The sequence below is a fragment of the Hirundo rustica genome, chromosome 1 (assembly GCF_015227805.2).
Source record: "Hirundo rustica isolate bHirRus1 chromosome 1, bHirRus1.pri.v3, whole genome shotgun sequence".
Classification (NCBI taxonomy): Eukaryota; Metazoa; Chordata; class Aves; order Passeriformes; family Hirundinidae; genus Hirundo; species Hirundo rustica.
In genome coordinates this window covers 42,713,312-42,737,691 of record NC_053450.1, presented here as the reverse complement: position 1 = coordinate 42,737,691, position 24,380 = coordinate 42,713,312, and the positions used below count along the sequence as shown (strand labels likewise).

Here is a 24,380-nt window from a genome sequence, read left to right as displayed (position 1 = left end):
AGAAAGCAAAAAAAAAAAAAAAAGATAAACAGGATTAACTGTTTACTTTAAGTGAGCTGAAGTCGGGTTGTTTTTCCGAAGAAGAACACAATGTACTGTTGTATCTGGTTTCCAGAGTGGTGTTTATCATAATTCCTCCTGCAGTGGTTGGTAGAGTGCTGGGAAGGCTCTCCGCCCACTCGCAGCTCGCTCGCTTTCCCTCTCCCATTGAGGCCTCCGGCCAGGACTGCGAGATGGAGAGGGCTGTCCTGTGTGATCTTTACTGCCTGACATGGGCTGACATTGACCGAGAATAAAATAACAGGGGCCGTTTCCTAGAACTCTCAGTGGACTGCTGAGAACTGCTACCATAGCTCTTGTAAACAGTCGGCGCGCACACACAAACACGCTCCCTCTCCCTCATTTAGAAACACACCTAGGACAGGCAGCCACTGACACAAGGAAAGGAAAACAGCGGGAGTGAAAAACACAACCCGCAGGCCCTGCGAGAAAGCGGAAAATTGCCTTTCTGCTGGGTAGGGAGCCCTGGCAAGATTGCACTTCTGCTTTTCTCCTTGGCTTTTTGCTCAGCCCTTGATTTTTGATGAATGTTATACTTTTCTGCTAGTTCAGTGGGATGATGTGGCACTGACACAGCAGAGTGTCTTATTGAATACAGCCACAGCTGTGTAAGAAATCCTGCAGGGTTGCTATATTTCATTTACCTTTCACATGCCACAGGAAGCGCATATGCGCTGCTACACTACCAAGAATGCGATTTAGGATGATCTGTGTCTGCTGAAATGGGCAGGGGGTTTTTAAATACTCACTGCATGTTGATTTTTTGTTTTTAAAATAAAATCTTCCAGGATCCCGTTCATGGTTCCCTGCGGTTCAGAAGTAAATCTGGTGAATCCACAAACAATACAGTCTTGAAAGATAAGGGACCCCAGTACCACTGCTACAGTGTTCTTGCTTCATTCCAGATGCTGTAAAGCCCTCACTGTGGGTTTCGCAGAGCAAGCTGAGAGTTCTCTAAGTCTTGTTGTTTGAAAGAAATTAGGTGATACTGCGAGGAAGCCCTTCCTCCCTAGATACTCACATACATATATATAGCCGCCTCCCCTAACTCAAATGGGATCTAACACACATAATAGACTTTGTGGACCAGCCCTGGCAGATACAATCGTGTTATTCAGCTGTTGCTTTCAGATCACCCTTTGAAGACAGGACTTTTATTCTGATTTTTACGTATAAGGAACTGAGGCGTGGAGGAAACATAGCGCAGCAAAGATGATGTGAAACACTGCCAGAACCAGCAACTGAATGCTGATTTTCTTGGAAAGGAGGGTGCTGAGCACCTTGCAATAAAAGATCTTTTTGGCAGCACCCCTCCAACTGTTGGAATTCTTGGATGCCAAAACAATAATTACAAAGTCTTGAGATTAAAAAAATAAACAAAGAACCCCTCCTCAGATTCATAGATAAGTACTTGAAATGACTGGGTGGTAATTACATGTTATATTTGGAGCGTAATTTTTCTATTGGACATAGTCCATAAGAAAGACTTGCAGTTTTCAACTGAGCCTGTGAGTTTCTTAAATATACATTTTTACTCTTGATTTGTAAATAGTGACATGCAGGAAAATAACATTTTCTCTGAATTGTATACTGAAATAACCAAGGGGTTGTGATGGGATTCCCTGCTGAAGTAATGGTACACTGAAGAAACTGAGGAGTGTGTGCATCATTATTTTTCTTACCAACTACAATTAACAGCACGGTGAGTGAAACAAGCTGGGGTGATCTGATGTGCTTGCTTTTTTGTTACCACTCAAAATTGGTTTTATTTGCATAATGAGCTGTATGGAATGCATCTTAGCAGAAGGACCATATATTATGTCCCATCTCAACACCCATGGGGTGTTGAGATGCCAGGAGGATCTGAAGGGAGGAAGGCTTTGCTGCTCTGCCTAGCCTTTATACAAACTTTTAAGCAATACTTAGGAAGTTATTTTTCCTTAACCCTTTGTGTCTTTCAAACCAGCTATCACTATAAAAATTGACTTACATGGCATAATTACTTTGGATTTAAACTATGAATGTAGAAAAACTTCAGTATTCATTTTTGAATCTGACATAAGTGACATGATACTGAAAATATTTTTCAAATGCAATTCTGTAACTGAAATTACAGCTTAGGCTCTATATCATGTTTGAGTGGATGTCAGGAATGTCTTTATGGTTTTAAATGTTTTGTTTACTTTTGAGAGAAATTCCATGTACAAATAAAACACACACATCAGCAGTTTCATTCAAAAGTGCACTTAGAGACAGTGTCAGATGGAGAGTTTAAAAAGTTCATGTGGTGTCACGTTGAAAACTTCATATAAGGAATGTTTTTTGCAGAAAAAAAAGGTCACATGTGAAGCCATGGTTGTTATGGCAAGTACAAAAAGCTGCCTTTCGTGCTACACCGATTCCTGACAAGTTGTATGTAGCTCCCACCAGGCAGGTGGTGTCCCGTGTTTTGAGTGGGAACATTTGCAGTGCCGTGCAGCCCTGTTCTCTCAGAGCACATTGTGCATTAAAAAGGTAACTCTGCTGACACACTTGGCGCATACAGGTCCCTTCCTACGCACAAAAGCTGTTTCCCACAGAAGTGCTGCTTCTTCAGGCCACAGGCAGAAAATAGTAGGTGGAAGGATTAACATGAATGAAGAAATGGAAAAAGCAATCAGCAGGCGGGGAATCATGAAAGACCTTGTGGAAGTGGTATTTGATTTTCCAGTTTGTGTTGAACTATGTGATGATTCAAGGAAGTGAATAAAAATAAGCAACAGTTATCTTATAACCACTCTCACTCCATTTTTTAGCATATGAATAAAAATTGTAATGAACAGTAAGGAAAATCCAGAATGAAGGACTTGGTATAGTTACTGTAGTGATTATTTGCAAGTATGTTACAGAAATTCTCTGTTAGGAGGTGTCTGCAAAAATAAAAGTTTCCTTTCCTGAGACCAGAGAGGCCTCTGCTACATATTTTCTATTTGAGATGCTGAGATAAGACTAGGTCATTTCCCTGGTGATACTCCTATCACATGTGCAGTTTCCACCAATACTTCTTCCAGGTCCAGCACTCCAGAACTGCCTTTTTCTTTCTTTCCTTCTCATGGTTGCCAAATAAAAACATACATGATCACAAACTGTACTTTTGAGTAATTTTAAACCTCCATATTTTTTTTTTTCAAAGCAAATTATCACTGTTTTGTTCAAACCAGAATATCAGGCTGGGTGCTAGAAATGTCTGTACTTGGACCAGGATTCTTCTTCCAGTTTGACTTTCCCTGTATAAACTGGCAACGGTGTTTTCTGCGTTTTCCATTGTACCTGTGTGCCTCTGCAACCTATGCAGAAAAGGAGATAGTTACCATCATCATTAATTTGTACTTGTAGCATCCAGTCCATAATTGTGTTCTTCACTCACTTCTTACTGACAGCAAATGGTATGGATTTTAAGCAGAAAACTCTAAATCCTGTGTCTCCCCAAAGAAAGCTACAGTGGGTACATTCTTTTCAAAAAGGAGCATGAAGGAACTTATTACATGCTTTTAATAGAGAAATCCTGCTGGTGTTACAAGGGGGAAGATGGACAGTTGTCCATGTGCTCTGATTTTTCAGTTACTGTATGGGTATGGTGAATGCGAGGAGTTCATAAGGTAGGAATAAATTAAACCCAGATAGGGTGGTGTCCTGCAGGTTACAGTTTGAATCTGAGCCATATTAGCAGGAGTTAATCAGCTCCACCTTGAGACTTGACCAGACAAGTTGCTGGATTGGAGTTGTGTAGGTAGTGTTGTGCCTCTGGTGATGAAGGGAGAGGGGGTTTTGTTTGTGTGTGTTTATGTACGTGTGCTTTATGCCTCTGCTAGGACCGCACCTCAGAGAGATAAGGAGGCTTTCTGACAAACAAAGCAGCAGCAGCTGTCTCATGGATGTCTAAGATAAAGAATGAGCAAATATCAGAGCTAATACAAGTCAATTAGATTTCAGGCATTTTCCCATTGTCCCCCTTTCACTCCCTTCCAAAGAAAAAGCAACTAATGAGGTCTGTGCAGTGCGCTGCAAAGGTGGTAGTGTTTGCCTGGCTGTCCTGCTCCTCGTGCTGTACTGCACAGCTTAGCTGTGCATGAAGAGGAGCTGCCCTGGGCCACACAGTTGTCCTCCTACCCAAGGCTAAAACAATTACTTGTTGGTTAAGATCTACTCATGACAAATTTCTGCTGTTTGTTTTCCCAAGACTCAGAAAGGCAGTAATCAGTCCATTCTGGCCTCCCTGCTCTTTCATCTCCTCTGCAGGCAGATCTTCCTTTCCTTTCTTTTCCACTGGCTGCTGAGGAGCCTGGAGGTGACCAAAAATGGAGAAGGTTTTCATCGCCCTTACCTCTTCAGAGAGTGAGTGGTTTGATAAAAGGCAGCAGTATGGAGAGAGATGATTTTTCATGCATAAAAACATATTAGTAAAAGAAGGGCTTACCCTTTACCCATGAAGAGTGACTAACTGGGAGAAGGGCATGGCATTAATCCTGTAATCCTCTCCAGATTTCTACTGGGAGACATTTTGTCCTAAAGATCAGCACAGTCATAGAAATAATGCAGAGTAATCAGTCTCATCTTCTTCCAGCCCCCATCCTTGCTTCTGGCTATTAGCAAATTAACAAAATCTTCCCAAGCTTTTGCATGAGACTTACTGTGTCATTACATTAAAAAAAAAAACCAAAAAAACAAAAAAACACCACCGAACTAAGCTCTGCCTCACTTCTTATCATTCCCTATCTTCGCCCCCTTTGCTGTCATACCACACCTTTTCATTAGTCTGCATCTCCTACATTTGTTCCTCTACTGGAGTTCCTGCTAGCCCTCTCTCTGGGAGTGAATTCTCTTGTATTTTACATGAGGCATTTCAGTTTCCAAACCCATATTTTAAGCTGAGGGTCTTACACAGGGTTACATGCTGTTGTCCCAAAAATAAAGATGGCCCTTCTTTCCTCCCTGCACAAGCACCACTGGTTAAACTGGAGATGTTGCCTGTCTTTTTTTTAACAGTTCAGTACTATGCATGCTGACAAGGTATTGGTAAAGGTATGTTCAACGTTATTAACTGATACAAATCCAGGTTTTATGAAAAAAAGGTATTTCCTATAGATATGCACAAAACATAAATGCTGAATTCCTGGAGGGCAGATACTCGTTTTGGCTTTGCAGCTTGTCTCATGATTTTGATGTGGGATTTCATTGTGGTAATGAGGTTCAAAGGGGGGAAAAAAGTAATGGGACAAGCTGTTGGCTTTAATCACAGTTAGATTGCCTGCTAAAAATTAATTTGTGAGAACATTTGCTGTAATATGAGAGAAACACTGCAACATGGGAAGATAATCCAAATGCACTGTTCTTGGAATAAAGTGAAATCAAGAGGAAAAGGAGTACTGGTAAGGAAGTTAAGATCATGAATCAATAGGCTCTGAATGCAGCTGAACTACTGTCAGTGATGCTGACAGCATGTACAAAATCCTTAAGAACAGAACCAGTTCCAAACAACAGGAGGGTAGTTCTCCAAATGCATTTCTGAGTCTGTTGTGGGATACAGCTGATTTCATGATGGTCATTAAGTGGTAAAGTCAGTTGTCCCTCAAACACCTATAGCATTTCAATCAATGAATGATTTGCCATCATTCATTGATACTGTTTTAAAGGTGAAGCAGAGAGAATGTGTTTGTGAACTTCTCTTCATGGTGTTGTTCTGGGATCTTTCTCTCTTAGTCTGAAATTGGGTGTCTGAATGGATATTAATGAAGTTCTGACTTCCAAGTGAGCAAATACACACATTTCATTTTAAATGCATGTTGCAGAGAAACTGTGACTACCTTTTTGACACTGTTAGGAGCAAGTATAGTAAATATAGTGTCTGTCTGTTCTTGTGTGTGAACCTGACAAAGCAAAGGTACTTGGAATCTGCTGCTCTGTGTTCCTTCATGATGCCAATAATCATGAATGTATTCCCAGTGTGAATGGGAATATTACTGATAGAAGCCTCAAATGACACAGTTCTTTTCTGCACTGAGCATGGTCATAAGATGACCATTCTCCTATCATATGACCTGAGATTCGTGTATGTGCCGCATGCACTGGACAGCTGGAGTGGGAGCTTCAAGGAAAATACATCTTTGCCTAGAAGCAGTACTCCATGCAATTAGGAGTTCACATTAACAGAGCTGATTTTCAAGGAACTCAGATAATGATGCTGCTGCTACTGCTGCTGATTTGGCTACAGTACTTTTGGTCAGTTTCCTGACTTGCCATTTATGTGCCACCACAAAGGAATGGAAATCTGTGGCCAGGGATGCAGGGAGTTGAGATTCCCATGTCTGACAGAAACCATCTCTTTGGTTGACTTAAAAGGACTTGGAAAATGCTCTTTTAGTGACTGATGTCTTCAGCACCAACCAAGATAGTTTTATTTGGGCAATTAACATGTCCCAGAGGACTTAATATGACCCTGGTGCCAGCTAGTCTGAGACTTACTTGTGTTCAGTTATGTCTCACTGAAGATATGAGAAATTCCAGTGATCAGTTAAGAGACTGCTGAACTGATCTGATCTGAGACACTAGCTCAGTTGGCCCTTCTTGCTCTGAGATATGGAGGCCTAATTTTTCACAATTAACAGTCAACATTTTGTTAACATAGGCAAAACGTTTTGCTTTGTTTTTCCGGTTCCCCTCAATCTGATTTTCAGACATGTTCAGAGAATATGAACTCTGGTTTTCCAAACATAACAATATCGTGGGGAGTTTCAGTCAAATCAGTTAAAACTCAGGGGAGTTCTTCACTGATTGCAGAGTCCTAACATGGAAAGCAGCAGGCAGACACAGTTATTCTAGTTTGTTTTGGGTTTTTTTCTGATGATGACTTGGTTTGTATGGGACATTTGTAGCTAGAGGTATGGGAGTCTCTTTGTACCCAGTCCTATCCCTCCCTGCTCCTTAAAACCAGCACCAGAATTTGAAAAAAATGAAGACTCTTAGCTGGTGCTTGCACAGTTGCTGATGTCAGAAAGCCCTTGGGATTGTATCTTGTATCAAATGCAGTCTTCTTGAGGGTCTAAGCCAAAGTTAGACACTTCGTAATGCACAAGGGAAGTGCGATTAGTGCTCTTCCATATGCCTGCTTTTCCATGTGAAGAAAATACGTGGATTTCTTCAGTGTAGGAGCTCATTTAATTTGAAATGTATTTTATAAAGATAGAGTGACTGCTGTCGAATGCTTTCAGGGTGCACGTACGTTATAGGATGTGTTCCAAAAGCAGTTGGAGTTGGCTTGCTGGGAACAATGGTGCTGCTCTGGGGAGGGTGGTTTTGGCATGTACCTTTGAAATGAGCTGAATTCTGCTGCCTGGTGCACCCCTGAGTTTTATTTGGAAACAAAGATGTGTGTGCTACCCTCAAATGTAATTTTTGTTTCCCTTTGAAAAGTTTCCATGCTTAACTGTCTCTTTCTGAGGCAATTAAAGCCAATCTCGTAGACAGGGGCCTCCTTCCTCCAGCCCTGCATGATTCATGCTATCGTGGCTGCTCATCTCAGGTGCAGAATCTTGTGAAATGCGCTTTTGACTATCTAAATGTATGACATCCACTGATTTTACCTTATCTGTTATGACAGTACTATCTCCTCAAAACGCCATCAAGTTGGTTAAGCAATACTTCCCAGCCCTACAGCCCCTTCTTCCATAGATTTTAATCAAATTGTTTGTTTAGCAGGTTCTTTAATTACCTTCTTAAAATAGCTCCTCTGGGCTTCACACACAACTCTGAATATACCAATCTCCAGTTTTGTGTTGTTTTGTTGAGTTTTGTTCTTCTTTAAAGAAAAGTTGGTGTTTCACTCTTTTGTGCATTCTGAGGACTCTTTAAAAAACAAACAAAAAAAAAAGCGTGAGAAAATGTAATGCTTGCTTTGCCAGTCTCGGTGATTATTACTTGTAAAATATGTTGCTTTGCTTACTTCTAAGCAGAATTTTTATATTTATAAACACGCACATATTCTATTTCTGTTGTTGTTCATTCTTTATTGTAGACTTCGCCTCAAGTAAGGCAAAACCTCGACTTTCTTCAATTTTAAGTACACAAGCCACATAATGCATAGCAGTTAATTAATCTAATGTCCGGTGCAAGCCCTGTGCTCTTTGTTTCAGTCATGCTTCATAGCCCTGTTATGTCCTGAACACGTACATGAGAAAACCTTTAATGATGTTGGGTTTTTTAATTGGTACATTACTCGATAGGAATTCTGTAGATACTGTAGAAGATAAGCCCTGTCTTGAAGTTTGTAATATCATTTTCAGAACTTTGCTCGCTGGTTTGTTATGAGCAGATGCCAGTGAGTAATGGAGGAATGTTTTGCAGGTTATGCCTCCTTGTCCAGGATGCCTATGGCATGTTTAGTGAAGTGCAGCTGCAGTCCCTGAGTTCCGCAGATGACGTTGAGCAGTACTGCAGGAGATGGGAAGGAAAATCCTGCTGCCTAGCTGGAATGAAAATTTTGCAGAGAACTACAAGAGGAAGGTGAGAACAATTAATGGAAGAACATATTGCTTGCTGTTGCTGGCAAAGATGATCTGCCTTTTTGTTTATTTCTGTGACCAATATTCTTTGGAACAACTGAACCTGGCTTTGTTCAAGAAAATGTCCTCATTGCCACTTTCAGGGCATCCAGCTGTGCTTAAGCCAACCATTCTCCAAAATGAGCATATATAAACTAATGCACAAATACACACTTAGCAGGGTAAAGAATTACTATGTGAAATATTTAATAAAATGTGCGTGTTTTCTTCCTCTTCAGTAGATTCAGAGAATTAAAAACATTTGTTTACCTCCCTTTGATTGCAGAACTTTTTACTGCACTAAGTTTTTCTACAGTGCTGCCCAGTATGGCTTGAAGTTTCAAGCACAGACTTTCATTTAGTGTATGACAGCTTAATTCAGTCAAGTCTGTATATGGTTTTAGAACCACAGTTTAAGTTTCTTTAAAAAAAAAAAATCTTGCAAATCTTAAAGCCATTCTTATTTTGGAGTAAGAATGTCAACAGCTTTATAGAAAAATTCCCCCAGGTAAGTAACAAATGGACTTATGGTACATCTCAGATTTTGCTTATTCTGTGATTCCCGTTATGTTCTTCAAATAAAATATCTTTACTCAAGGAAAAAATTAAATAGATCAATTATCTTACAGAATATCTTTCTAAGGAGAGTGATACAATGTTCTCATGGGGACCTATATAAATATAATTAGATTGGTGCAGTTCTCAACATAATTTATTCGTACAAGCATCCGATCTAGATAAGCCTTTGCTTTTAGAATGGCTATGGTATTTCTGCTGACACTTTTTTTCCTGATGAAAAATGCTGTTTCATCAAAACCAGAATGTTTCATGGAAACATTATCTATTTTGGAGACAGTTTTGTTGGGAAGATTTTTTTCAGGTCCAGAGGGAGTGAATATTCTTTCTCTTATTCTCATTTCATGAAAACTTTGAGAAACTCTCATTTTTGTTTCATATTGGAACAAAAACAAATTTCAAAGCCTTGAAATGTTTAACAAAATGGAATTGTTGTTCTCCAGCCAGCTCTATTCAGTATGCTTTTCTTTTTATGTATTTGCAGTGTTAATTTTCAGAGCCTTTGGATTTTGAGCCTACTTGCATTTTTATGGATCTTTAATAACAAACACGTCTTCTTATTTAATTATTTTGCTGGCTTTTTTTTTTCAAGTTACATTTTTTCCAAACAAATTAAATAATGGCTTTGGAATTCTGGATACAAATGATGTTTTACAACTGGCTGCTGGTGCTTGCAGTACTCTGCCTAACTAATAAGAGACAGACTTTTTCTAATGTAAATTCTGTTTCAAAGCAGCAGTAACTTACTTCTGGCTATTCTGAGGACCTTTAGAAGACACAGTGGTGAAAATGCTGGTGGCTCAGCTGGAGCTGTGCTGGTGGTAACCCTGCTAGGGAACATTAAAAGAAAATGGGTATAGTGTAGCTTCGGGGACAGTGCAGCGGTTAAAACGTGATTTCATTGTACATGATGGGTGGGTGGGGGAATTGTTCAGGGATTTATTTTTTTCTTAATTGTTTTAGCCTAAGTTCTGCTTTATGACTTTTTATTACTTTAAGCGTTTGGGACACATTCTAGGTGTGATGGAAACCACAGTAAAGCCGTAGCTGAAATGAATACGGGGGAGTACTTACTCTCTGAGAGCATAATTAAGCTGTAGGATTCATTGCCACTGGATAAATGGAATTCCAGAGCCACTGGTATATCCAAGCACATGATGGGTTATGCCTGTGAGTGCCCAACCTTGGCTTGCAGCACATGAGTGAGTAAGAACTATGTGGTCTGCCCTGCAAGAAAGACTGCTGGCCTTTTTTTTTTTTTTTTTTTTTTGAGAGCACCAATTACTTTTTGGAAGGAGATGGCTTTGAAACTGACTGTTTCCTGGAGTCTGACAGTGGCTTTTAAAGGGGATAAAAGGGAAGAAATTATAGGAAATACGAGGGAAAAGTAATGACTTTTTTGTGTGTGTGCCTGTGAAGCACATGATCTGGAGAAAGCCAGGAATGGCTAATAAGATCCCATATGTTCATGTTGTCCCACAATCACATGGATTGTAATCAGAGACAGAATTCTTCCTCAGTACCTCTGTGAGACAGGAGATTTGCTAATAGATACAAAAGGTTCTCAAGCATTTTGCATCAATGGACCACTGTTATTGTTCAAAAATTTTCCAGGCCTTCATCCATCCTCCTCATCAAATATTTAATTTAAGGTACTTTATTTTACATCATTCCGGTAAATGCAATTTTGAAATCACTGTTGTAAGCTGAAGTTTCATTTCAAGGGCTAAAAACCTATAAGCCTAAGATAAAGGGGATTTTACTCCCGGGAGAAAACCCGGCTGAACACGTTACTTGATCTTTGGAACGGACCTGTACTGTTAGGGAGTGCTAAAGAAACTAAACACATTTCTTCTCTGATAAGAAAACACTTGTGTTCCAAGAGAAAAGTGGGATAAGAACTTGCACAACCGTGTCCTGTCTTGACAAAGATCAGCTCTGTGAAAAATTGGAATGATAGTAACCTTACATAGAGAGAAACATTTTCAGAGTTGACTATTGGTTTTCAATATGCTTTGACAAGTAGTAGGGTCTCTTATAGGTCATTTGAAGGTCTTTTGCTGATTTAGGTGGTTTTCAGAGCCAGGCCTATATCCCACGTAAAGCATACTCCCCTAAACCATCCCTGCAAGAAACCCTTCCCTCTCCAGTCCAGTAAAGGAAGCGGTGTTTCCCTTTGCAGTCCAGTTTCTGGCAATCCTGTAAGAGAGGAGGACATGGCTGAATCATGGCAGAGTTGCCATGGCTTGTTCAGTGCCTGATTTCTAGCAGCTCTTCTACTCTGTGAGCCTGTTGGGTAAAGTAGGAAGCAGCAGTGTGGCAACTGACTGAACTTTTGTGGTTCAGTATCTGTTTCCTGACAGCTTTTCTCTTCACCCTCTCATTCATACTTGTCACCTAGCCTTTCCTACAACTATTCCCTGGACCGCATGCTTAGTGTCAGCAAAAAAAAAAAAAAAAAAAGAAGAAAAAAAGTACAGTGGTTTAAAGGGAGAAGACTGAAAAATATTAATTGAAAGGCTGATGGTGGTGTTGTGTCCTTAGAGGCTCATGTTCTCACCCTCCCACTGCCTCGTGTCAGTCTTAAATTCAGCCCCTTGAGGAAGAGGAAGTGAGATTTTGGGAGCGTGCTGCTAGAGGCAGGAATGCTGGTTAAGAATCCGTGTGCAGCACATGCAAACCCCCTGTTTTAATAGGTCCCAGGCATGTTTCAGGTATGTCAGGTATAACCAGGAACTAAATGAATGCAATTAGATGCAGGGGCTGAGCACTCGCTAAAATGCCCCAGGAGTAAATAACCTATAAATTGTCATGGTGCCTGCTTCCTACCAGAAATTAATTTCAGTGATCCGAGATAATGTTTGGAGTTAGAGAACTGTCTTTATCGACAAAAATAGTGATTTTTTTTTAGGCCCTACCCGGAGTTCCACAGAGAATAATGATTTGGATTTTGGCAGTTTGGGTCTTTTCGCCTGATTTTCCTACCACTGAGTTGTTTTGCTGCTGAATATAGCAGATGTACCTGCTTCTTCTCTTTATGCTTTTTTATATGTTAGAAATATGAAGAAGTTCTCTGCAGCAGAACAGAAAGATGACAGCTATTTAAAAATGGAAGGGGGAGGAAGAACACAGAGTGTCAGTACAAATTTTGTCCCTAAATTGAAAAAATGGTTAATAATCTTCAAAAGAGGAGGCAACTGCTGCATGTAGAGCACTAAAATCCACACTTGTGTTGGACAGGCTAAAACACTTTGAAGGATACATCAACTCATAAGCTTTGGCTTTTGCACCAACATTTAATTCGTGGCAGGCTGGATTATCTGTTTCATTTTCCTCTACAGTAAACAGGCTCTGAATATTGAGTTCATCAACCAGTGTTATGTTTTTCTGAAAAATTCCTGCATTTTCAAATAAAGTTGGCTTCTGTTGTTTGTCATTTTAAACTTTCAAATGTTAGGCACTGAAATGTGAAATCTCCCTGTATGTTTGAAGTGGTCACTATTGTGCTTGAGGGTTTTCATTCTTTTCTATTTTTTTTCCCCTTTTTATTTGAGTCACATACTTCTTTGGCCTCAATTTCTCTCATTTTTCCCCCTTTACTCTTCACTGTATACTTTCTCTTCACTTTTTTTTTTTTTCCCCTCAGAGGAGAGGACCACTGCTAACAGCTACAAAAGTGTTTCAACTGCTAGACATTGACAGGAAATGTAATAGTAAGAACTCTTCGCAGAGCAAGGAGGACATAACTTCCTTCCTTTGGTTTTCCCTCCTCCAAAAAGACTGCCATCTAAAAGATCCACCCACGTCTCTGGGTTCTGAGGTCTTGAAACACTACAGTAATTTCTGTGGTTAAAAGTTGAGTTTCATTAAAAGCATGATTTCAGTAATCGCATTGAACTTGTGAATATTTGCATTATTTTTGTATTAGTTTCTATGGCTGCTTTTGTATTAAAAAAGAAGTCTTTTACTTCCCGAATTTTCTGTTCTTTAATAAACATGAACTGCTGCTTGTATCATAGTGCTTGTGTCATTAATCTGTTTAGTAGTCAGCATTGGGCAATAACATAGACATTTCCATATTGAATCAAAAGTACTTTTATATTATCATTTCAGTGGTTTAGTGTAGTATGTGTAATTTCTAATATACTATAGAAGATTGAATTACTAAAGTATTTAAATCATTCACCTATATAATTCCATATATCTAAAGAAAACTTGGGGGAAAAAAGAGGTCAGCAGCCCTTCCTCCCTGAAGATGATGGTTTAGTAGGCTCAGGTTTTTACTTTGTGATTTTGTTGCTTTTATTACTCAAGACTAAGAAAATGTGGTGTTGCATAGTTTGTGCACTGCAAGATCTTAGTAGGTCAGTTAAAGGGAGAGAGAAAGAGAGAGAGAGCCTACAGTATCAGTTTTATATTTGGATTGCTTGTCCCTTGACAGTTCAAGCTTATGCAGTCTAGGTGATTATTAGGGAATTTCTTAGTTTTGCACAGAGTGCTAGGAATTGCTTTATTTTTGCATTCTTAATAGTTGAGACTAACACTGCCAAAGAAAACTGTTTTGGTTTAGACAAAAAATTTAAGAAGTAGGAGAAGAGGAATCAGAGAAGTTCCAAGTCCCAAGTCCTCAGAGCAAAGCTGTGGAAGATGTTGGAAGAGAATCCTAGCATCTTTCTGTTCCTTGCTGTAAACCTTACGTAGTGTTCCTTTTTTCCCTGTTTATGTGCCTTCTTTTCTCTGATATTGCTGGTATTTTCTCCCTCTAGTAATTTTCCCCTGAGCCTGTTATGATTATTAAAGTTGAAAAATCCCCCAAACTATAAGCCGTATGCAAAAATTTGGATCAGGCATGGCACACACAAAGTTCTTGGACCAGAACTGTAGCTGAAACTTCATGCTTTTGGGAGAAATAAACAAAATATTCTTATTAGGTTATGAAATAAGTTGCCAGGTCAGAATCAGTGAAATGCAGTTTTGAAAAATCAGAATTGTTTGACTTTTGAAACGCAGGCTTGTAGAATGAAATAAATGGAATTTCCACAGGATCAGAGTTCTGATAGTGTGAGTACTGGTTTATCAGTCATGTATTTAGCCTGTTTAACAGTATTATACCTTTAAAATTCTCTGCCTGATGTCTGGGTACAGCAAGCAGTTTGCATTTATGGGTACAGAAAAAAGATAAACTGAAGTTTAGCACAGAAGGGTTAAGGTAAGAGATATGTTTTTTGAGGACATTGTATAATAAAAATAATTCAGGACACCAAAAAAACTATTTAGCTTATTATAGGTATGTGCACACACACATATATAAAATCTCATTATATATAAGCAAAGATGAAGATGTGGGTTTATAGAAGAGAGGCATACCTACCTGTCATAAGTCCAAATTTCTGTGGAAATCTTTATTGCACCACTCCATTGGAGTTACTGGTAGTCTGATTGTGTTGGTGTTCAACAGTGGAAATACACATATTTGGGATGGGACAAAATTTGTTTTAGCAAACACAGAGTTAAGCCTGGCATGGAAAGTAGAGTTGAGTGTCATTTAGAATCTTGTAGATGATTTTTATCCTTCTGCTATAGATTCAGTCTTTTTTCCCAAAGTTATAGGGAACTACAATATCCTAGTCTCTGAAGTATAAGGAAAAAAAAAAGTTATTCAAAATACTTTACATGCTCATTTTTCTTTTTGATCCTTGAGCCTGTTTCTTCTCACTTCTTACTCTGCTTTTCCTTTCTGAGAAATCTATCCTTTTCTGATTTTTTTTTTTTTTTTTTTTTTTTTTTTTTTTTCCCCAAATTAACTAGTAATTACACTCAGACAGTGTAAAATTTTAACATTCTTATTTTTTCTTGTGTATCCAGAGAGGCTCCATATGCACATGGGAGCTAACCATGCCCCTTCACTGCAGCAGAGAGCCAGCTGTTCATCTCTTGTCCTGACTATAGCTGAAGAAGGCTACACATATTGAATAAACTGCACCCATTGTTCAAATCGGATTGAACTGGAGTTTGAGTGTTACTTGGCCAGTGAAGGGAATTAATTTTATTCTTTCTGTGAGAATAATGATCTTCTACAGAGGAGTACACAATGTCTTTTTCATTTCTCCACTGTCAATGCCCTCGCTTCATTCTCCCTTCTGCTGAGTTGAAGCCCATAAGTGTAAAGAGAGAGTTAACTTTCCTGGAGGTGTATAAGTGGGTGGAGCAACCAGGGAGCTCCCCACCAGGGACTCTGATTGAGCTAGAGCTCCAGGAGAGAACATCCCAGCTCAAAGACAAGGATCACAGGCAGGATGTGATTTGAAACTTGCTAATCCTTTGGTTTGTCTCTGCCCTTGGCCTGACTGGTGTCAAAGAAATGATGGGGCCAAGGTGTTCAGGAGACTTAGCCCACACAGCACTGATCCTCTGCCTGCTTGCAAAGAAATTAATAGTAAAGGGTATTAATTATGTGCTCCTAGTTAAAGCAGTAGATGGCCTTCTCCAAAAGGACACAAAGAATAGAAGAAAATGTACCATATGTCTTAGATGTTCTGACACAGGATGACAAGTTAGAGGTGAGCTGAAGAAGAAAGGACAACTTCATGTCCTCTGTGAAGACTTTAAAGTGCGTGTAAGGGATCAATCTGTGTGAAGATGTGAACATGCCACAAACAGCATGGCTTAGTTGCTCTAAGTTGATAAATGTGCACACAGTTTGTGGTACATTCGTGTCTGTGCTCCGACCTTGTGCTGAGGGTCGTGTGAGGAAGGCCACTTGTGTAACTGCCTGGGTTGTACAGGAGGCTCTGCTCTTGTTTTGTAGCTCTCCTTTGTCATCTCCCAGTTAGCAAGACCAGTTAGTTCCTCTGGGCATTGGCCTTCCTTGTGTCATATATCATTCTGTACAATACAGACCGGAAAGTCTTGCCCCAGTAAAGCATTCAAGAAGCGGTCAGTGTGCTGTAAAGTATCTTTAGGACCTAGGGAATATTGCTTTGTGTGTTGTTGTGTCATCAGTGTTAAAAAACAAAAACAAACAAAAACCCCACACTAAAATGAAAAAAAACCCTTCCAAACTTGAAAACTACCCCAGTCTCTCTCCTTTTACAGACTTGGGGGTGATGCTTTGTAAGTAAGGAAGTCTATTTCTGTAAAAAAGCAGCACTTTTGTGTCTCTAGTCTGTACATTCATGTGGAGAACACAACTACAGGTAGCAACAATGTCTTTTTAGTCTGCCAGCTTGTTACCTGGGTTGTGAGCCTGAAGCTGTATTCCCCAAGATCTCCTCTGAGATTTACAGCCATAAAACTTCTTGCAGAGCTGGTCCAAGGCCATCACTATTAACACTGAATCACAGGCAGAGAAAAACCATGCTGAGAAGCTCATTGGAGACACCCAAAGTCTAAGAATCCAGAGAAGGACTAAGGAAATGCAGAAAAGCTTAAGCAGAAGTGAGCTAAAAGCAGAACTTTAAAAGGAAAGTTTCCATGACCCCTTGAAGAGAAGCAGCACATTGCAACGTGCTTCAGCCCTGTAAACAGGGTATGTGGTTTCCTTCTAAACAGTTGGGTTTAGAAGTTAATAATTACTTCTAACAAGTTTTGGACTTCATTTTTTAGAGTTGTTTCAGAAACAGTGGTTTTCTTAATTAGAGGAACAGACAACTTGGGGGCAGTGTGGGGTTAAAATCCAGATCTCTGTGCTTCAGCTGCACAGAACAGAGAACTGGGGCAAGATAACTCAGAGCTTTAACTCAAATATGCATGCCTCTTCAAGTTAGTTATCTGTAGCTATTTCCCCTCCCTCTGCTACTCCTGCCTGTCCAGAAAAGATGTTCCATCAACTCACAAGGCAGCCGCTGAACTGCTGCAAAGTACAGCTTGGTTTGCTAAAGAGTGGTCAACATCTTACCTTAAAGTGATTGAGTGTTGATTTTATGATTGTTTTTTAAATCAAAAGTGTGAAACTTGCAAAAATTAATGGACACAAACCATAACTGGGCGAGCAGCTGTGTAGGAAGGAGATCGTTCTCTGCACATGTAGTTAACAAAATCTTGCCTGTTGTTTCTCTGTATCTGATAATTGCTGACTTTCTTGAAAGCAGTTACAATCAGCAACAACAACAACAAAAACCGGCAAAAAGCACACACATACAGCACCCCCCCCCAAAAAAAAACCCCAAAACCAGTAGAAATTAAGATGTTTTAATAGTTAAATAGCTAAAAGGTACTTTTTAAAAGAAGTTGTGCTGATATCTGTGTCCTTCCCAAGCTAGCATTTACCCCAGTTCCCCTGAACTCTATCGTGTAGCAAGCTGTTTGTGGCAAAGGATTAAACGTGGCTTGCTTGTCACTGGATGTGATATATCCCTTCCCTCCCTCTCCACCCGGCAGCAGAAGCGATGGAGATTTAACTAGACCAAATCAAAACCAGCTTCCAGAAAACAAATATGATTTTAAATTGTTTTCATAATCGTGCAATGGTTTAGATTACATTTCTTAATGAATCTTTCTTAATATAATGTGTAACACTGGAAAGCATTTTAAACCTGATTTTCTTGGTCTCTTTGAAGGGCATTAGGACTGTTTAGTCTGATAGACAGTCTGTGGCCTCCAGTAGTGCCGGTAAAAGTTCCTGGACAAAGCCAAGACTCTGAAATGGTAAGTTTTGTTGTTATGGATATGAATTTTTTCACTCACAGCTAGTATTTTTGGTGGTGGTATAATCATGTTTACTTTGGGAATCAAGACCCTTCTCCCTCTTTTTACCTACCAAGTTTTCTTTTACTTATTCTGACAACCTCCCAGGGTAACCTGAGGCCCTCTGGATCAGCAGCATCTCCCCAAAAGGATGCAATTAGCCCCTTATTAATCCTCTAGAGTTAGAATGATAAGATGTCCAGGCAAATTCTTCCTCTCTTCTCCTTGCAGGAGTAAAGAGATACTAGGTATCATGGAATCTGCTGAGAAATCTGTATATAAGGATGTTAAATCATTCTTTAAAAGCACTTTTCAGCCTTAGGTTTGAAAGCACTTTTCTGAAGATCAACTTCTGTGAAGATAATGACTGCTGGAATCAGGTCTCTTACTAGTTAGGATGACTTATGACTGATACTTGTTTCATGTGAGGTCAGAAGGATGAGCATAAAATTAATTACTAAAGATTAATGAAAGTTTCTGTGGTTTTAGGGGATAGGAAGTATGTTGCTATATATTTGCAAAGCTGAAATCACATCTGTAATTTTACTTCAGTTAGTTTTTGACTTTGAAAAGGTGTTCTGTCACATCAAATCATTTTGGTAATATGAGACCATTTAAGAATGGGTAGTTGAGTGCTTGGGCTTTCTTGATGTTCTTGTATAGGCTGTTCTTTGGGAAGAAGTAAGTGGTATCAAAAATTGGTTTTAGACCAAAGGAGTCAATATGAAAAAAAAAAAAAAAAAAAAAAAAAAAGAGAAAGCTGGACATAAACAAGTTTCAAAACTAGGGAATATTGAAGATGGGTATTACTAGTTATTTCTAAAGTCCAGGAATCTTTCCTCTGCAATGCAGAGTGTTCTTTTCATCGTGCAGGGGTTTATATCGAAGAACAAAAAACTCAGACCTCAGTTAAAAATAAAATTGAGACTGAAACTGAATGAAAGAGCTGTGCTCTCTTTGATTCTCCCTTTCATCAAAATATTTTGAAAATCTCAGATGAATGGATGAGTTTGTGCATTAAAATAATGTGGGCAACAGAATGGGAATATCTATGGCTGAGGCAAAGCTCTCAAATGTCGTTCAGTGTTGTTATGACTTGTTATTTCTTCATTTTTTCTGTTTTATTAGCAATATAAAAATGGAGGAAACTTGCCATAACCATGTAATTTACACTTCTGTCGTGGCCTTGAAATAGAAATTAATTTCACAAAGAACCACAGCTTGCATTCTGATGCTCCGCATTTTTGGCTGGCTGGAGTTCTTTCAATTGAGATACGTTTTTCTTCATACAAGCAGTATAGGTTTATGCACAGTTTTATGGAAGCAGTTTGATACATTGGTACATAAATAATATTGCCAGCACGAAGGTAATGTTGTTGGGAAGTGATCTGTGGAATGGATTTCTTTTGAGCCGTATGTACATTCAAATACCTTCTTTAATGCTGTCAGAGGCAGGCAGAGTTTGGGTATCAGCTTCATTTGCTTTTGTTTTCCTTTAAGCGGATTCTTTTTAATGGGTGGGCAACTTGTCTTTAATATATTCATATTTCTTCTATTAAATTAAATGTTTTATTAACAACAAACGTTGCTAAAAGAGAATTTTACCATATTTGCAATAAAAATTATCTTCTAGCATTGTCTTGTCTTTTCTGAGAAGTCTTTCCAGCTTGGGACCTCTCTAAGTGGTGATTGATAAAGTTGTTACGTCATGGTACTTTTTAAGGGGAAAAGAAAAATCTGGCATACCACAAAGAGAGCAGTTCTTGCAGCTCTTGCATTCCTGTTCTTCATTATCTCCTTGTGCTGCCCTGGATTTAATTTGGCAGCTTTAAAAGTTCGGCAGCTGTTTACTATCACAGAAACCCACCCACATGCAAAAGTCCCCAAATCTCAGAAAAGCTATGGATATTTAAAAAAAAAAAAAAACAACACCAAAACCAACCACCACTAATCGACACACTCCTACCAGTCATAATAAAAATACACAAAACAACAAAAAGCACCTTGAAATAGTCACTGTGTTTGCCAAGTATGCCGAGTTATGAGTTCTTTTTGTGATGAGGATCAACGTTAGATTATGGAAAGAATGATACACACAAGCTGATTTCACTTATAACTTGTGACTGTTGGTTTGTTAACTCAGCTTTTACATCAGAGTGCTTGTTATTAACCATATAATTTTGTTTCCCCATCCATCTTAAAATGTAAATTGTTTTGTTCATTTTGCCTATTACTGTAAAACTTGAGTGGCTAAATTAAAGTGCCTTTTTTTATGGTCGCATTTCTTTTTCTTATTTTTTAATAGATGACAACTGATCTTCCTCCTCCCAGCTTCTGTTACATTCTTACTGTTCAGTCTGGTGAAATACATGTGGAAGTGGATGAGGAAGAACAGATTTCTAATTTGTACCAGCCACCAGCTGTTCATGGTCTAAAGGAAATTCTTCGGGTAATCTGCTTTACAAATCAGATAACAAACACTCCTTACCACTGGGTTTCTGGTGTAGCAGTTGTCTCACTCCCTATCTTTGCACTATTTTCAGATCGATGGTTGTAACGAGCGGTGTAGCTTCTGGGCCCAAGTGCTTTATCGAAGGCTGCAGGTAATCTTTTTATTTAGCAATGAATTCAACATAAAATCAGCATAATGTCTGTGTGAAGAAGATTCATCTTGTTTAGGGGTGACCCCAATGCCAGGATTATCTTCAAGAATTGCATGGGCCCAATTATCACCGTGCGTAAAATGCTTCTGAAAGGTAAAACAAACTGCATCACCAGTTTCAATGCCATTCAGTCTAGAAAGTGAATTATTCCTGAACAAATTGCTATCCAACCAGAGATAATACTGCACTCTGGAGAGGGACCTCACAGGAAGTTAGCTGAGTTAGAATCGTAGCAAGAAGCTCCCAGTCAGTTGGGTGTTGGGGGATAGAGTGGAAAGAGATGATGGTTAATAAAAATACAGTTTTGCTCTTTTCGTACAAGTGTGTGGGTGATTTTCATTGACTTCCATAGAAGCCCCTCAGGCAAATTTGGCTTTTATGGTGCAGTAAGTAGTGAAAGGGAGGCACTCTTAGGTAAATACATCTGCCGTCCATACTGTGCCAGAAAGCTTACAGTTATGTTTTATTTGTTTCTGAGTGATGCTATGATGTTCTTTCAAAATGTTGCTAGCTCCCCTAGTAGTTAAAGGAGGGGTTTTTTTGTTGCTGATTTATTTATTTTTTCCCGGCGACTGGATCCTCAGTACAGCCAGCACTGAATTCTAGCAGAGAATAATTTGCAATTGTCCATCAGCTCCACAAGAAACAAAGTGTGAATCAAAGCATATGAACCAAAGACAAAGAAATTCCAGAACGGCCAGCAAAATAGCTGGAGATGCTTCCCACAAGTTTGAGACATAAATTTAATTTAGGTCTTGTCCTTTTGCTTCAAAAGCCAATGAATTATGATTTAATTTTTAGGCAGGGAGTACTTTTAACTACTGAGATGAGAGGTATCCCTTGTATTTTCTCCATGCTAGTTGAGAATGTAACAGAGCATTTGCAAGCATGGAATTAGGGCTAGCTGGATGGGATCATCAGTGTGCCAGCAGAAAGATGGGCACGTACATGCGTGAATTCCTATTTCCAAGAAACCTCTTCCAGTGAAAAATTAAATAAAATTGCAGACTTGGGGCATCCTAGCCAAACATTTTTGAATTCAGGAATGTCTACATCTAAAATTCTGATGTGGGTTATCAATATTCTTGTGTAAAAGCACTTCACTGAATTAGAGAAAAGATGAAGCGTGCAGGAACAGATGTGATTTTGAAGAATGGAATATTGAGTAGCAGAAAAAAAGGTGTATGGGTTTTTTCTTGCTCCTAGGAGGTTTATTAATTGTTTTTTTTAATGGCCATTCACTTGCTGAACTGTAAGCACTAAATTTTTATAAGTGAACAACATGAGTGCTCATAATTTTTTCGGAAGTAATGATGGAAAAGCAGTAGAAGATATTCTTCTTACATTTAACTGTCTGGATAAAATGCTCTAGGAATGTAAAGGTATTTACTTGCTGCTAGTGTATCACCTGCCTAGTCCTTCCAGAAGGTCATGAGCAGCAGCTTGTTTCCTGCAGCTGCCTTTGCCTTTTGCCTTTTACCCTTCACAGGCAAAATCACCAAGTTGTAATAAGTGAGGAAGGGACAATGGCTTGGTTTGGTTTTCAGATTCATTGTTAAATAATCTGCTATGTGAGCTGATTCAGATGTACCTTTAAAAAATAGTATTTACTCTCTGTAGCTACAGTATTAAGTACTTAAATTAATATGACTTAATTTGTGTGAAGGAGGAATGGAAATATGCTTTTTTTATTAGTCAGAATCCGAACTGTGGTTCAGAAGGAATATGAGGAAATATATTCCATCTGTGGTTAAGGAGCTGTCCTTCCTTATAACTCAATCCTGCTGCTATTTGTCTGTTGGGTCCTCTCTGTTCAGGACAAATTGTCACACATAGCAAGATGATGATTTTATACTAACTTGTGATTTTTGCTGTTGTTATTATTTACTTTTTGGATCATTTTTTCTGAAAGACAGCTTTTAATGTGTTAGTAATTCTCAAGGGACAGATGTAAAAGTTCTTTCTTCGAAGCTGTCCTAATGTTATCTATGCAGAGGAGGTGCCCAAATGTAAGTAGTTACTAGGCAAAACAACAACATCAGTGCAATAGGCAGCGTATGCTGTATTAAGGCATAACTGCTATATCTGAGCTGTGAATTTTTCCAGTTGCTGTTCACAGTTACCTCATTTGCTCTGAGACTGGAAGCATGAACAGAAAGCCAGGTTTAGTGTGGCTGATGGTTTCATAGTTAGAATTCAACCAAAGACAAAATGCTGGGGGTTTTGTTGCATTAGCTTCTGCTACAGACATGCAGCTCTGAGAATGAAGTGCTACACGTCTTTCCAGGTGTTGTAGTATTTAATTTTCAGTTAAATGTTTTAAGCATTAATTTTTGATCAGCAGACTAATTTAAAAGAGTGACAAAACCATTTTAAATTAATAAAGTTGTTTAATCTTAGATATTTTAAAATATCAGAATCTTAAAATTCGCAGGTTCCTTGCACTGGTAAATATGAAATAAGCTTTGATATTATATATTTGTACCTGTCTGGGGCAGGAGACTTACACTGTCATTTCAGATTCATATATCTCTTACTTAGGAGTTATCTGCTTCCTTAACTTTATGCATCATTGGGATATTTAGGGATATTTGTTCAACTGAAAGAAAAAGCTCCACTTTGCAGCTTGGTTATGCTTGGGAATCTGATAACACAGTACCTAGAAAATGTGCCCACAGAGAAATGCTCTATCCTCTCTTTTTTTTTAAGACAAAAATTATGTAAGTCTTAATAAAACCATCCACTTATATTTTTATATATGCCATATAGATAGTATAAATATATAATGCTTTTTTTTTTTTTTTAGAAAATATATTTCCAAATCCCATGTACAGTCCAAGAAAATTATCATAAAGCATGATGGTTGACTGAGGTAAAGCCAAGAGTCTAGAGAGTCAACCTCAGAAAGTTAATTTAAGGTAGAGATTTTAAGGTTTCGATCTCATGTAAGGAATACAAAAAAATTCTAGTAAACCTTTGACTCATTATCCTGTACAAGCCCCAACTGTAATAATTTCTGTCAGTTTTATGAGTTATTTAAATAAGAAGATGTTTAGTCTTTCCTTCCATTAAATAATTAACAATTGCATTACAAATTTCTATCTTTTTTTCCCTAATCACAGTCAAAACACAGTGTTCCTACAGATCAAAGAGAAACTTTGTTGTTTGTGACTGACTCCACACTGCAAAATGTGGTTCATGGGATTCCAAAAGTTGTTGCTGTGTCAGTCACTGCGTCGTGTGTTCTCAGCGTGGAAATCATAGAGGCCCTCAGTGCTGGCTCTCGACTTGTCTTCTTCAAGGATGCTCTGTGGGGAAATGGTAAGCTTTGAACATGGTTTGGAGGCAGTTGGAGTCCCCCAGAAACAGCACCCAGATTATCTCTGACACCACAATATGTGACCTCCAGAGAGGTCGCTTTCATTATCAGCTGAAGATGAGACTTTGAAAGTTTGGGATGAGAAATTTGAAAGGGATTGTTATTTCAGCTTTCTGAAAAGGTTTCTTTTTCTGTATTTTTGGCTTAACCTCGAAAGTGAAGGAGAAATTCAGTGATGTTGTTGTAGGTCCACCAGTATTGCTGTCAGTCTGATGGCTGTTGGATCTGATGACCAGTGTCAATCAAATTTGTGACCAGATAGAAGGCTCAAAAATATTAAGAAATTTGCATGTCCTTAGATAGAGAAATTTTACAAACTCTCCTAAACCATCTTAGCTGCGAGCCTTCACTCCCATACAGATCATGAAATGATGGTTGTTCACTTTACTTTCATTTTTAGTCGCTCTTTTTTGGGGTTCAAGTTCGGTTCTGTATGGTGGC

At 38.8% G+C, this 24,380-nt stretch overlaps 1 protein-coding gene across 5 annotated transcripts in view; it reads left to right on the top strand.

The window, feature by feature from the left end:
- The window catches only part of SPIDR (scaffold protein involved in DNA repair), a 194,785-nt gene that overhangs the window by 159,154 nt on the left and 11,251 nt on the right, over positions 1-24,380 (top strand). For all 5 annotated transcript variants that reach the window (XR_009208127.1, XM_040070770.2, XM_040070780.2 and 2 more), the window contains exons 11-15: positions 8,440-8,598; positions 17,771-17,858; positions 20,203-20,346; positions 20,441-20,500; positions 23,683-23,881. Coding sequence is in view for 4 of the 5 variants with exons in the window: in XM_040070770.2 (XP_039926704.1) it covers positions 8,440-8,598; positions 17,771-17,858; positions 20,203-20,346; positions 20,441-20,500; positions 23,683-23,881 (650 nt within the window). In the remaining variant the exon portion in view is untranslated. The remainder of the gene's footprint in view (positions 1-8,439; positions 8,599-17,770; positions 17,859-20,202; positions 20,347-20,440; positions 20,501-23,682; positions 23,882-24,380) is intronic.